Source organism: Molothrus aeneus, chromosome Z (assembly GCF_037042795.1).
Source record: "Molothrus aeneus isolate 106 chromosome Z, BPBGC_Maene_1.0, whole genome shotgun sequence".
NCBI classification, from domain to species: domain Eukaryota; kingdom Metazoa; phylum Chordata; class Aves; order Passeriformes; family Icteridae; genus Molothrus; species Molothrus aeneus.
Genome location: NC_089680.1, coordinates 27,033,779 through 27,047,170, shown reverse-complemented (window position 1 = coordinate 27,047,170; position 13,392 = coordinate 27,033,779). Strand labels below are relative to the sequence as shown.

The window sequence follows — 13,392 nt, the reverse complement described above, 5'->3', positions numbered from 1 at the left end:
AAACAATGGAGAATAAGTTCTTTGGTCACCTCTGAATAAGAATTAGATGTGAGTTAACAGTAAACACTTTGAATTACTAATCATGTAGTAAAAACACCCCAAAATTATTTTTACTTATGTTCTCAACATAGGCAAATGAGCGTGTTTAGCAATTTGGTGAGCAGCAAATTTAGAAGAAATGGAAGTAAGCAATATTCTGAGTATGTTTTATTGAATTTATTGTTTTGTGTCATTGCATAAAATGTGTTTATAATAGCTGAGATAATTTCATGAACATCAATAGCATTTGTATTTTTGTTAGCCACGATGAGAGATATCAGAGGATAATTTTCATATGTGATATAAAACAGTTGTCCATAGAAGTTACTGAAGTAATTATTCTATCTAGTATGCTTGTTAATGCCTTATGGTGGCAAGGTACAGTTCGTCTTGTACTGCCTTTTTTAGTATATTAGAACTTACTAGTCAGACTTAGTTAATGTAGCTTATATCCCTTTGTCTTCTTTTCCTTTTGGCTCATTACTTGTGCCACTTACACAATAGTGACATTGTTTTGATGTGGTCTTCTTTTTGGCAAAAGGGAAAAAAAACCCCAGTGTGTCTTGATACCAGTAAGGCTGTTGACATGATGTTTGAATATATGACATGAGGAAATACAGCCTCCTGTTTTGACATTATGTTAAATACTCAACCAATGAAAACCAGGATAAAAAATAAAAATGGTCTTAGGAACAGCCTTCAGCTGTAGAATTACGCAAGGGCTTGAAATAAAGAAAATGTCTCTAACTTAGAAGCGATTTATCCTCTGTAACAGGCTGAGGATGTTGTAGAAACTGTTTCCTGAATGTGTTAGATTAGCCATTTTACAAAGACATATATATTTAGTCTAGCTTCATAGTGGGGAGCTAAGTCAAATGATACATGGAAGTCCTGTTTAGCCTGACATTTCAGTTGGACCTATTCTCTTTATTTTGAGTTTTGTTGTTGTTTTTAGTCAAATATCTATCTGTCTATCTAGCTCTGTGTTTTCTTGCTGTAGCATTGGAACACATTTAGATAAAAAGGCAAAAATGCTATATATTAATTATATGACTAAGTTGCCTTGTAATTAGTAACTCCTGTTCCTTTCACTGTGTATATTGCAAGATAAAAAATGTATTCATTTGATCACAAATAATTTTTTGGTCTTTGAGTTACTTGCCGGAGTCATTGAAGTTGGAGTAATACAGAAAATATTCTGTTTATTTTGCTCCTACAGAAATGTATCTTCTGCAGGCACAGAGTTAAGAAAATCTCTGGTGCCTGCATTCAGTGTTCATATGGACGCTGCCCAGCATCCTTCCATGTTACCTGTGCCCATGCTGCAGGAGTGCTGATGGAACCTGATGACTGGCCATATGTTGTCTACATCACATGTTTCAGGCACAAGATCAACCAAAATGTGGTAAGAAATACATTTTCTTATTTGTTAAAAAATGGAATTGCAGAATTAAAGTATGTTTCCAGAGAAAATGGAGGAGAGAATCCACACTAAGTATTATCATAATTCTATCTATCATACTTTCATGCATAGCAATCTTTTACAGCTTGAAGGTTTTTCATTATGCTGTTGCGTGGCAGAAGTTATACCTGATATGCCTAACATGTTTTTTAATTTAAAGTTCTTGTTGAGTATATTGTTTTGACAGCCAGAACAAATCTCTGAGTTCTCTGTTTTGTTAACCTGAAGTGTATTATAAATACCCAGATCACAATATCTTGCAAATACTCACAGATCTTGTGAGATAATGGATGTGGTGTATATATAAAATCTTTGTTCTGCAGCCAAAGAGTCTCTTGAAAATATTCAATTATAATTATTCTGTCATCTGGCAAAGTAACACTGGCACGCCATGAAAATTCATGTTATGACTGCCTTTTTATTTCTATTATGTGCTGAGGAAGAGCTTTTAATTTTAGATGAGACACAATTGAGAATTAGTTTAGTGTCTTTTACTTAAATAAATGGTTAGTATCTCAGTTAAGAGAGAACTTACACTATTCATCTTGGACTTTTAAAGCTGTATTTTGCTTCCTAGCAAACCAGAAGGATTTAACATAGTGTTAGTAAGGAAAAAGCTTGGAAAGTTAGTCAAGTTGCAATTTTTTTTCTTCTTTATGCATTAGAAATGAAAGGCATAAACCCAGGTAATGTCTGTATCATAGATGTTGGTCTCTCAAGAGCTTGTCAGTGAATCATTGGTCTTAATGACAAGACTTAATAAGACTACTGAAGGGTAGGATTTCTTCCAAGTGTACTAAATTGTAATGCCTCCCAACTAGAGTAACCAGTCCTGAGTATTCAAGCTGCAGGTGACATTTTTAAAAGGGATACATATTGTTCATCCCTGTTTAAAATTTCCATAGCATTGTTATTTTTTATAATACTTTTGTTTTCCAAAATGAACACGTTAAACCAGCACACTTAATGTGGTTTTAATTTCTTGCAAAAGTTACCCAAGAAAATTAGTTTGGTTTGAAAAACAAACAAACTTAAACTTCTATCTGTACAGGCAACTTAAGATACTGTACTTGGGGTTTTTGAAAAAAAAAAAAAAAATTGGTTGAAAATTACTAGATTAAATTCATGGCCAGTAAAAATAGGGCCAACATTTCCCAAATGTTTTCTAGTATATTTTTGAGACAAGTCTTTATAATCTAGGTGGTGGGATTTGCATCAGTCCCATAAATTCCATGCTTTCTTAGTGATTTTCTTGACCTATATTCGGTAGTTTAGAAGAAAAGAAACCCCATCAACTATGGAAAAAACCAGGATTTTGTATGGCTATTGTTTAAGAGATTGTGTGAAGGACATAGAAAGTGTTTTGGAATTAGACTATTACATCCTTTCATGAAACTCAGCAGTAACTTTTTTGAAAAGATTCACTATTATTACCCTTTTTTCCCCCCGCTGGCTCAGCTAAAAGTCAGGTTTGCGGAAGAGAAATAAAAGTTATGCTTTTGTGTTTTCAATTGGGCCAAAATTTGGAAACAGCAGATATTTTGTTAAAGAATGTTTTTCTGTAAAATTCTTATCTTACTCCTCAGACAAAGGAGATTGCCATATGTTTTTAAATGCTTGGGTTTATACTCTGTCTTTTGGATAATTAATCTAATCACATCTTTAAGCCTTCAGAAGTTTTCTCACCATTGCTTCTCTTGTTATGCTTTTCTTAGCTTTTAGCTGTTCCTTCATGCAGAAATAACATTGCTCTTCACCATTAGGCATAGCAATGTATCTTACTTCTAATCAACTTTTTTTTTTTGCCTGTTGTTTCAGTTTCCTTGCTTAGAAGCAGAACAGGAAATGATGCAGACTGAAATATTATACTCACTTAGCAAATTTTTACAGGAGTCAAATAGATTATCTTGTCAGTATGAAAAAAAATCTCTCTGGTATTGAGCAGAAAACATTGTTCATAAAGCAAGGACACTATTATTTCTCCTATTTCAAGGAAAAAATTTAAAATGGTCTGATTTTTTATTAATATAGACTCTAAATATTGTATCTAAATGCTCAGTGACTACCTTTGTCTACTAACTTGGTGTTTGCTGCTTTCTTCAAATTTAAAATAAAAAAAAAAATAAAACAAAAAACCCAAAAACTCAACAATCAAAGTATGACTTCTGGGCACTAGGAAAAATTGTGGCATATACCTATAGTGGTATTTTATATGTGAATGAATGAGGGTTTTCAACAAAAAAGGCCTACCTAAACAGATAAATGTGTATTATTACTATTACTAGCAGATCTTTTCACCCCAAGCAAGGGCTTATTGTAGTGAGGATGTAGAATATGCATCCAACTTATTTATGCCTGTGAACTCAAGCAAAATTTTTCAACATACATTCATAAGCCTTTTTCACTGGGGATCAGGTTCTGTATTGTCTTCAGTATTTTAGAGTGCCTTTTTGTTGTCAGTCATTGAAAACACTGGTGGGGTCTTCTGAAGAAGAATCCTCAAAGAGAAAATCAAAAGGGAAAACAATAATCCTTGAATTCATCTGACACTGCCAAATGAAGTAAATCAGAACTGGAGTTTTTAAATGTTTATATGACTTTTCAAAAGTATTTTTCCATGTTGATAGACTCAAAACTAAGCCTACCTCTTATATTTGCTGAAGGTATAGCTTTAGAAATAACACAAAAATTTGCTAGCAGAACAGTTTTTCTATATGAAGTGTTTTGGGTGTTTGCTGTCATTGCCTATGTTATTTTTTATGTAAATTGGACTGTCAATATGCAAGGAAGGCTCTGTGATTTGGTACTTACAGATTGTGGTTTGGATTTTTTTTTTCCTTTTTTTCTCCTTGACTGTGCTTGTTTCTGAGCATGAAGCATATCCCTCACACATTTCTGTCATCAAAACTGCAAGAACATGTGGAAGTACAGTTGAGAATAGGTGCTGCAGATGGATTTGTTTTGATTAAAAGAACTCATTCATACACAAAAAAGTGAGAAAAAGGAGTTGAATGCAACTGTTCTAACTGAAAAAAAATAAACCCAACCCCAAAAGATCCATATAAGCCCTGCAGATCAGAGGAAGCCACCTGGAGACACACCTATACTTCCAGCTATTTCCTTTGGAAACTGTGAACAAAAGGGGCTATCTAGACAGCCCCAGTAACATTTTTGAGAATAACGATGTTTAGAAGAGGCAAAGACAGGAGATGCAAATACCTGCTGTTGCTGGTTTTGGAGCTACTTAAAATTATCTTCTACTATTGTCAGCCAGTTGTTAACCTCTGTAGCAAACAGGGAATGAAGGGATGCTGTCCAGTGGAAGCTGTAGATCCTTTTTCTGTTGAATACCTTAGTGATGGAGTGTCATTGTTTTGTCACTGTCTGCTAACTACTGTCAGCCCCCAAACATCTCAGAAAGACTAAGCCATGCCTTCAAAAGGACATGTTATTCAAAAATCATGAGCTGGATTATTTTTGAAATGTCATGAATAATTTCTGTGCTGAAATAGGAATTCTAAGGAGTAAACGAGACATGAGATTTAGGTTCCGGTATGGAATAAGTCTCAGATCTTTTAGGATCCTCCATTAAAAACTGTAGCCTGAGAAAGTTTCTAGGTATTTAGATGTACATCTGGTATCTACTTCATGATGTTATTATGAATTCATATTGACATAATTTATGTATTTAAGGCTTTTGTTCCCTGCCATATAGAAAATGAAGGAGAAAGTAATTTTCCCTTTTAAATTTTGAAGTCTGCACACAAAAGGGGAGATTATCTTTCTTTGTATCTGGTTGTTTTCTGTATTTCTGCCACTACCTTAGTTTATTCTTGGCTTTGATACCATTAAAGAAAATCATGCTTTTAAACTACAGCTTTCTCAATAATCTGATAACTACCACAGCTGTTTCTCTAATCTGATAGACTCCCTTATATAACAGCTGTCCTTTCTGATCAAAAAATTGCATTCTTAACGTCAATAAATTGTTAAGATTTTCTGTCAGGAAATGTTTTCTGGGACATGCAATCAATTACAGATTGTACTTGTGAATATGTTTTTCTGAGAAATAAATTAAGAATACTATGAAGATAACATACTAAAAAATAATCTCCTTGAGCTAGAATGCATTTTTGGGTTTTATTACTTTTTCTAATGAGAAATGGCATTCCTTCTCTGAAAATTTTATCATTAAGTCAATCTGCGTTGTCTCTTGAAATATTGTCATTTGCCCTCCATCTTCTCTGAAGAGTTACATCTTCTTTTGAGAAGATTTAAACCTTTTAATAGAGCAATATCTCTTTGGGTTTCTGTAGTAGAATACTTTTTCTATTATCTCGTAGAAATAAATAAATTAATAGTCTCTAGTTTACATCTGATCCACCTCTGCCCCCACCAAAAGCCAAATATAATAAAATAAAAAATTGAAAGAGAAATTAACATGTATGTTTACATATGTTTCAAGATTGGATAAAACATGCTTATGGATATTTTATTGCTCCTATGATAATATCAATCAATTGCTATTTATGTAGTTAATTTTTATACTTAGTCTATCTATAGACAGTTAAATTGAGGAAGAAATAATTTTCTTATACATACAATGGTTAAATAATTTGTGAGTATGCTGAGAACATTATTTCTAGGTGCACTTGGAAATGCTTTAGGAACATCATTGAGTTTTACTATCTAAGGTGACTTCAGCTAAATCCTACAAATGTCTGTGACAGGCAGAGCCCTGACGCACAGATGTATAGTGTGTGTGTGTATACATATATATATATATATGATAATCCTAAACTTACTCCAGCTAATATTAACAAAACTACAATGGGGTGACACAATTTATTGAAGATCCCATTTGCAGTTGCTGATCACCCAGAGATTACATCCCACCAGTGATGATCTGCATTTTGTTTTATTTTTTTGCAGAATTCTGGTTATTTCCTATAGATCATGTTGGATACTAATTAAGGTTTTCTCTCTGCTTTTTTGGATTTTCTTCATGGTCTCTAATAGGTAGCTGTTTTACCAGTGTGAGGTCCATTTCAATAGGAGTAGGTGATGGTCTGTGATACATTGTGTAATTGTTTTTAATCAGTTGTTGGGATGTCACTGGGGCCAAATACAAAAAATCACACCTGATAATCTTAACAAAATTACAAATACAAAAATTAGAGTGATTTCTACTAGGCAAAATAGCATCATTGTTACCAATTTTTACAATAGCACAAGCAGTTCTCAAGCACACACACCCTTTATCAGTATACACCAGCACAGTTTTCTGATCAGTGACTGGATGAATCTCTAAGTGGCAAATACTCTGTTCAGTGTCAAAACACACATCTTGAGCATTAATAGTATCACTCCCTTCCTGTATGTTCAGAGCTGCTGTTGCCTGCATCCATAACTGTGCTTGTATACAACTGAAAGCTAAAGATACATTATCTTGAACTGTACTTAAGTGCTTCTACTATTAACTTGTGGTCTTGGTCCCCTGCCTTTTCCCACTTTGGCAGTACTTTTGAAATCTGCCACTGGCTAGTTCCTAATGCCAATAGAGATGACTGTAAAGGCTGTTTCAATTTTGCTAGGCCATCTGCTGCAGTGGCCAGCTTGTTCATCAGTATTTCTGAATCAATTCCATTTAAAACTCCCAATCCTGTTCCTAATGTCTCAGTTAGATCCTTTCTTATTCTGCTCCTGAGGTGTACTTGTCTTTGTAACAATGTTGTTCAGCCTACAGAAGGGGCACAGAATACTTGTACTCGCTATGTCCTTAGTTTTCAGGAGCAGAGAGGTTTAAAAATTATAAATCCCATAAATAAATCCAAGAAGGAAGCCCAATAGTGACAAGAAGTCAGCAGAAAAACAGAAGTCTTCAAGTTTAGGGTGGGTTTTTCCTCTTACTCCAAAGCATTCACTTTACTGCTAATACTCGAAATCTAACTAAAAGAATTGATGCTGCTCTTTATTCTCTTCAATTCTACTGATAAAAATCCAACAGCTGTAGATTTTCGAGATTCTCATAAGGCAGTTTTAAGACTATTATATTGACTGAAAAATTTACTGCCTTTGAAGGTTTCAAAAGCAGTGCTAGGAAATTTGATGATTACTTCAGTGTGGACTGTGTATAAAAGTATTCTTTTACAGTTTATATAAACATTTCTAATAAAATATAGGTATTGCAGTGCACATGCTTCTTACATAACTAGAAGTCTTCAACTCTTTAGGTGTAGCCAAACTCACAATAGCTCCCCTTTGCATAAAAACAATGGACCTTTGTGCGATACTGAGTAGTTCAGCTTATGAGAAAGAAGTGCCTTCTGTGTTACTTGGATGAGAAGATACTGATTTTATATTTCCTGGTAAAGAAGGTTGCTTTTAAAGCGGAAGGTTCAAAGGGATACAGTAGTTGGGAGCTGAGATGTAACAGTTGACTATATGGTGTGAGCTTCCAAGTGATTGCCTTCCTACAAAGTTCCATTGTTTTTATAGTTATAGAATCTGTCAATTAGTTATTGATGTAGAATTTTTGCATAGTTTAAAAACCCTGCTAGTCTTCTGATTTATATAATTAGCACTGGAGAATTGTAAGTGAAAAATGAAAAAAAGATATTGTTACTGATATACTATGCATATAACTGATGAAGAATGATCAGTGCTGTTTGAAGCTTTACAGCAAAAGCTCTGCACAATGTGGATTAAGAAGTTTCTCACATACACTGCTGTAGACAGCTCTGGCAAGAGCTGGATATGCATTTAGTTATTGCATCTCACTGGGCAAAATTTCATTCTATTATATGGAATCATACAGGAATCCAATACTTCAAAATCTCATAATTTTAAAAAAATCACAACCATACTCTTGGTTCATCACACCTTATGTCTTCAGAAAAATTCTACAAATTACCCTGCAAACAAAACTAGCAATTTTTTTCTAATTATATATTATTGATGGAATGCAGAATAGTTTTAAGGCATTAGTTGCAGAAGTATGCTTTGATGTACCATTCTTCAGATGTCATTTGTTTTCCCACAAAGTGGAGAAATTTTGTAAGTAAAAGAAATTATGTTAACATGATTGAATTAAATTAATTTAATTTGAAGTTTTTATCTTGAGTGCTCAGCAGTTATAAACCCTCTTTTTACACTGATAAATTTTTTATGAATAAGCTGGTATTTTAAATTTATTTTTTCTTTTAAATTCTTCTTTTTTTCAAGAGAGCTAAAGTATGTGGGAAGGCCATTACAGTTGGGCAGACAGTCATCACGAAACATAGAAATACACGATACTATAGTTGCAGAGTCATAGGAGTGACGTCTCAGATTTTCTATGAAGTCATGTTTGATGATGGCTCCTTCAGTCTGGATACTTTTCCTGAAGACATTGTAGTAAGTACTTTCTCAGATTCCTATTCATTCTCATTGTTTTCTTGATTTTTTGTTTTGGGGTGGGTTTTTGTGGTATTTGATTGTTTTTCTTTTTTAAATTAGAGAGTTGGAATCTCTTGAATTAATTCCTATGACTTTGAGAACATAACATCTTAATATTTAGTTCATGTTTGTTGCTTTAACTGCTGAGAATTATTATTTTCTAATGGGCTTCCAAGCTTTGGTTGTTCTAGTCTTTGCCATTTGACCAAATGAATCAAGAATAATCTTAGAAAATCTTTTAATTAAATAAGAAATATGTATTTCATTAAGAATATGAAAGAGGGAATTCCATATATCCTTCTCTGTCACTTAGAGATAACCTGTAAAAATTCCTTGCAGAATAGAAAACTTCTGCTGTAAAGAACAGCTTCTGAAGAACAGTTCTTCAGAATCTGTTTTAACAGCTTGTTTACACGTCCTGATATTTTGTTTGTGAGATTACATTAGTAATGATAAAAATCATTAGGGAAAAGATAGTAGTTTATCTATGTGTAGTATAGTGTATTACATTTTCAAAAGGCAACTGAGATTTTGATTTCCCTTATGCACTTACATGAACTACCATGGCTCTCGTAACTGTTGAAAACCACATTGTGCACTTGGCATATATGAGCAAAATTTGCAGCTGGAGAAAGATTCTGTTTCCCTCCATGTTTGCAATGAATACATTGGATGTTAAGCTTTGTGGTGTTCATCGGGTGCCCTTTGACATCTTTCTCGTAATGTGACTCTAATACTCATTTACCTTCATGGTGCTCTTGAGTCTTTTATGTGCTAAGCTAGGACTTTTGGTGTACTTCCTACTAACTTCCAGAAGTAAAAGCCTCCAGGGACCACTGGTAGGCAAAAGTGCTGTTTGTTGCAAGACCACTTTTCACTTAGTCCTGTTCAGTATGTAGTGGGGAAGAGCCTGGCTTACAGAGCAGCGCCAGAGAATGCTGGCTTTGCAGCTCAAGGGATACAACTCCTAGGAGCACTCCACATTTTTCTCCTGTGAAAGTCTTTGAGCTCTTCTGCTTTTTGCAGACCTCATATTTTCCTGAAAGGAGCATTAACTGACATGTATCAGTAGAAATGATACTGTTGTTCTTAGAAGCTTCTTAGTTATTGAAAAGTCTGGCATCTTTTAAAAATATGGTATTTGAGAGGATGCATTTTAGATTGGAAATTGAGCTGTTCTCGTCCCAGTGGTCTGAATAGAAGTCAGTCACCAAATCTCTCTTACACATCTTTGAAAATTTGTCCTTTAATGCGAAACACTGCAAAAGTCTCTGTTAATGATCAACGATCATGACATTCTGATTTAGGATGATCTAGATACCAAGTAAATGTGGCTATGTTGTTATTAGAAGCCCCTTCTGTAAATGCCTGCTGCATCAAGGATCTGGTAAGGCAAAGGTGAAGAACTTCTTGTTGTCCTAGTGGGGAAGTCTGATCTGGAGCTAAGAATAAATTTAATCAGGTCTGGATATGCCTCAGTGCTTCACAGATAGTGGATGAACAACATATAATTGTTTGATGGAAACACCAAACGAATTTCACATTTCTTAGAGAAATGTTCTTGTATTTTCATTAGATAATATACCTGCAGCAGTTACTGGAACTGCTGAAAAAAGTGGTTCTTTTCTTCTTCTCAGACTAAAACTTACTAATCCATGCAATGTGCATATCAGGTGTTAGTCCTGCTGGGAAGACTTGTTCATCAGATCTGGTGTAAAAGAAATGTTGCTGCCTGTTGAAGAACTTATTTTTCTAATCTGTTTTCACTGCTCACAAAGATAGCAGGAGCTTTTTGCTCTTCCAGGATGTGCTGAATCCACTACATAATTTCAGCTCAGCTCACAATAAACCAGAATTCCAATGTTCAGACACAGTGATTTATTTTTTAGGAGGAAGATAGGGAGCAGCAAAAGTTCAGTCTTTAAGCTTCATGAAACTCTCTTTGCATTCAATAACAACCAAATCAGGGTATACACTGATCTCTTCTCATGTGCATTTCTCTTGGTTTGTGTTAGCATTTAATACATATATGAGGTGGGAAGTTATTAAGTGTTTTAACTGTAGACACATATTTAGATTTTTTAATTTCAACATTATTTATTTCTTGGGTGTTATACCTGATTTCTTAGACTAATTACTCCTCAATTACAGGGTTTAAACCTATGAGTTAGCTGTCCAGTATGCTAACCAACCTGTTTTCCTTCAACCCAGAAGGTGTTAGAGGTGTAAAGAGGTATATGGATACTCCTGGAAGCAACAGCAGGACAAATCCCTCCTGTAATTCATGGCAAGACTTAAGTAAGGGGGACAGTACATGATATCCTTAAGGACATGAGATGACAACTTCCGTGGTTAGTTTAATGATGCATGGACACAACTAGGGAGTGCATATACTGCAGCCCTGAGTAACTGATACCAACAGACAGCATTTATGTGTGCCACTTGCCACTTGAAGTATTAATGCTCCCTAACTTGTCAAACAGCCCCTAGCACAGCACCAAGAACATTACTGTTCTGACCAGTAGGCTAGATGTCAGTTCACAGATTATGCATCAGGATAATCATGAGTTCTTTGGTCTCATCATTTAGGGGAGGGTATTGCACAATTCCTTCATTTTTTGTTTGTTTGTTTGGTTTGTTTTGATCTTTTGTTTGTTTGTTTTGTTTTTTGTTTGTTTTGGTTTTTGTTTCTTGTTTTGATACCTAATGGCTATGGCACTGGCATATCACAGAATTTTGCTAGAAGTTATTACTCTTGGTATATAGCCAGAAGATTTATTTGTTTCTGTATATATTGTGGCTGCCAATATGCTTTATATACATATATGTGTAAGATTTGGATGAAGTTGTTCCCATGTTACCTTACTAAAATCACAAAAGAACAGGGAGGCTTAGCAGTATCCATGTTTGGGGGGAGTTGGATACCACCATATTATATTGATTGCAAGGAATAAAAAAAATAATTGCGGAGTAAAGCATGTCTATTGAGAGGTCTGATTACAGGAGAGCTGAGCACACATCTCCTGAAGCAGCAAATGTCCTTCTAGGCTATTGTCCTCTTAAGTGCCCTGGTCCTTCAGTGATGAGTTTACAGAGAATTCTTCGATATCATGGATTCACCTGGTGGTTATCAAGAAAACTAGGTGAACAAAAAGGAGTGTAATTGCTGCCATGACATAACCACACTGTGTTTTAGTTTACTTGCAAGTGTATAAATGTTGGTGTTATCCATTGAGAAGGTGAAGTTGAACTGTGGGTAGTCATGTCCACAGCCCAGAGTGAATTTACTTACTAAAATCTATAAATCAAATAACATTGTTTTAACATGGTAGCTTATGGAATGCTGCTGTAATTATTCCTTAAAAGCAAGAACATATTAAGTGTTGATGAAATTAGATGTGTTTGGAAGAACAATTGATCCTGTATTCAGGAGTTCATGAGGATTTTTTGCAGAACCACAATTTGGCAATTTTCTGAGGTTCTGATAAAATCCAGAAAGCATCCTCTTAAAAAATGTATTAGTTCTGGTTAAGGCATTCAGATTACAGCTGTCAAAAGCAGGAATGGGAAATTAATTTTCACAGAATCATATAGGTAAGAAAAAACCTTTAAAATCACTGAGTTCAACCATTAACCTAATCTGCCAAGGCCACTGCTAAACCATGCCCGTAAGTGCCATCTCTACATGTCTTTTGACGGCAACCAGGGCAGCCAGTTCCAGTGCTTGATAACTCTTTTGATGAAATTTTTCCTCATTTCCAATCTAAACCTTCACTAGGGCAACCTGAGGCCATTTTCTCACATCTCAGATCACATTTCACAAGGCAGCACTTGTTGCCTAGGACAAGAGACCAAATGGCACCTGGCCTATAGCCTCCTTTTAGGCAGTTGTAGAGAGTAATAAGGTCATCCCTGAGCCTTCTTTTTTCTAGGCTAAACACCCCCAGCTTCCTCACCCAGTCCTCACAGGACTTGTACTCCAGGTCCTTCACCAGCTCCGTTGCAATTCTCTGTACACACTCCAGCACCTCAATGTCAGTCTTGGAGAAAGGGGCCCAAAACTGAGCACAGGATTTGAGGTGTGGCCTCACCAGTGCTGAGTACAGGGGGACAATCCATGTCCTGGTCCTCCTGGCCACACTATTGCTGGTACAGGCCAGGATGCCATTGGCGTTCTGCAAACCTGGAATGCTGTCTGGGATTGCTGAGACTCAAGGGCAGGACCCAGCACTTACTGTGGTTGAACTTCACACCACTGGCCTTGGCCCATCAATCCAGCCTGTCCAGATTCCAGATCCCAGTGCAGAGCCTTACACAATCACAGAATCTTCCCTTCAGCAGATCAACACTCCCACCCAACTTGGTGTTTTGCAATCACATAAAATGACTGACCATTCATTTGATCCTGTTGTCCAGGTCATCAATGAAATTATTGAACAGAACTGCCCCTAGTA

At 35.4% G+C, this 13,392-nt stretch overlaps 1 protein-coding gene across 1 annotated transcript in view; it reads left to right on the top strand.

Annotated features, from left to right (window-relative positions):
- The window catches only part of KDM4C (lysine demethylase 4C), a 250,929-nt gene that overhangs the window by 216,477 nt on the left and 21,060 nt on the right, over nucleotides 1-13,392 (top strand). Inside the window, exons 18-19 of the mRNA XM_066568823.1 lie at nucleotides 1,259-1,444; nucleotides 8,726-8,896. Coding sequence (XP_066424920.1) covers nucleotides 1,259-1,444; nucleotides 8,726-8,896 — 357 coding nt within the window. The remainder of the gene's footprint in view (nucleotides 1-1,258; nucleotides 1,445-8,725; nucleotides 8,897-13,392) is intronic.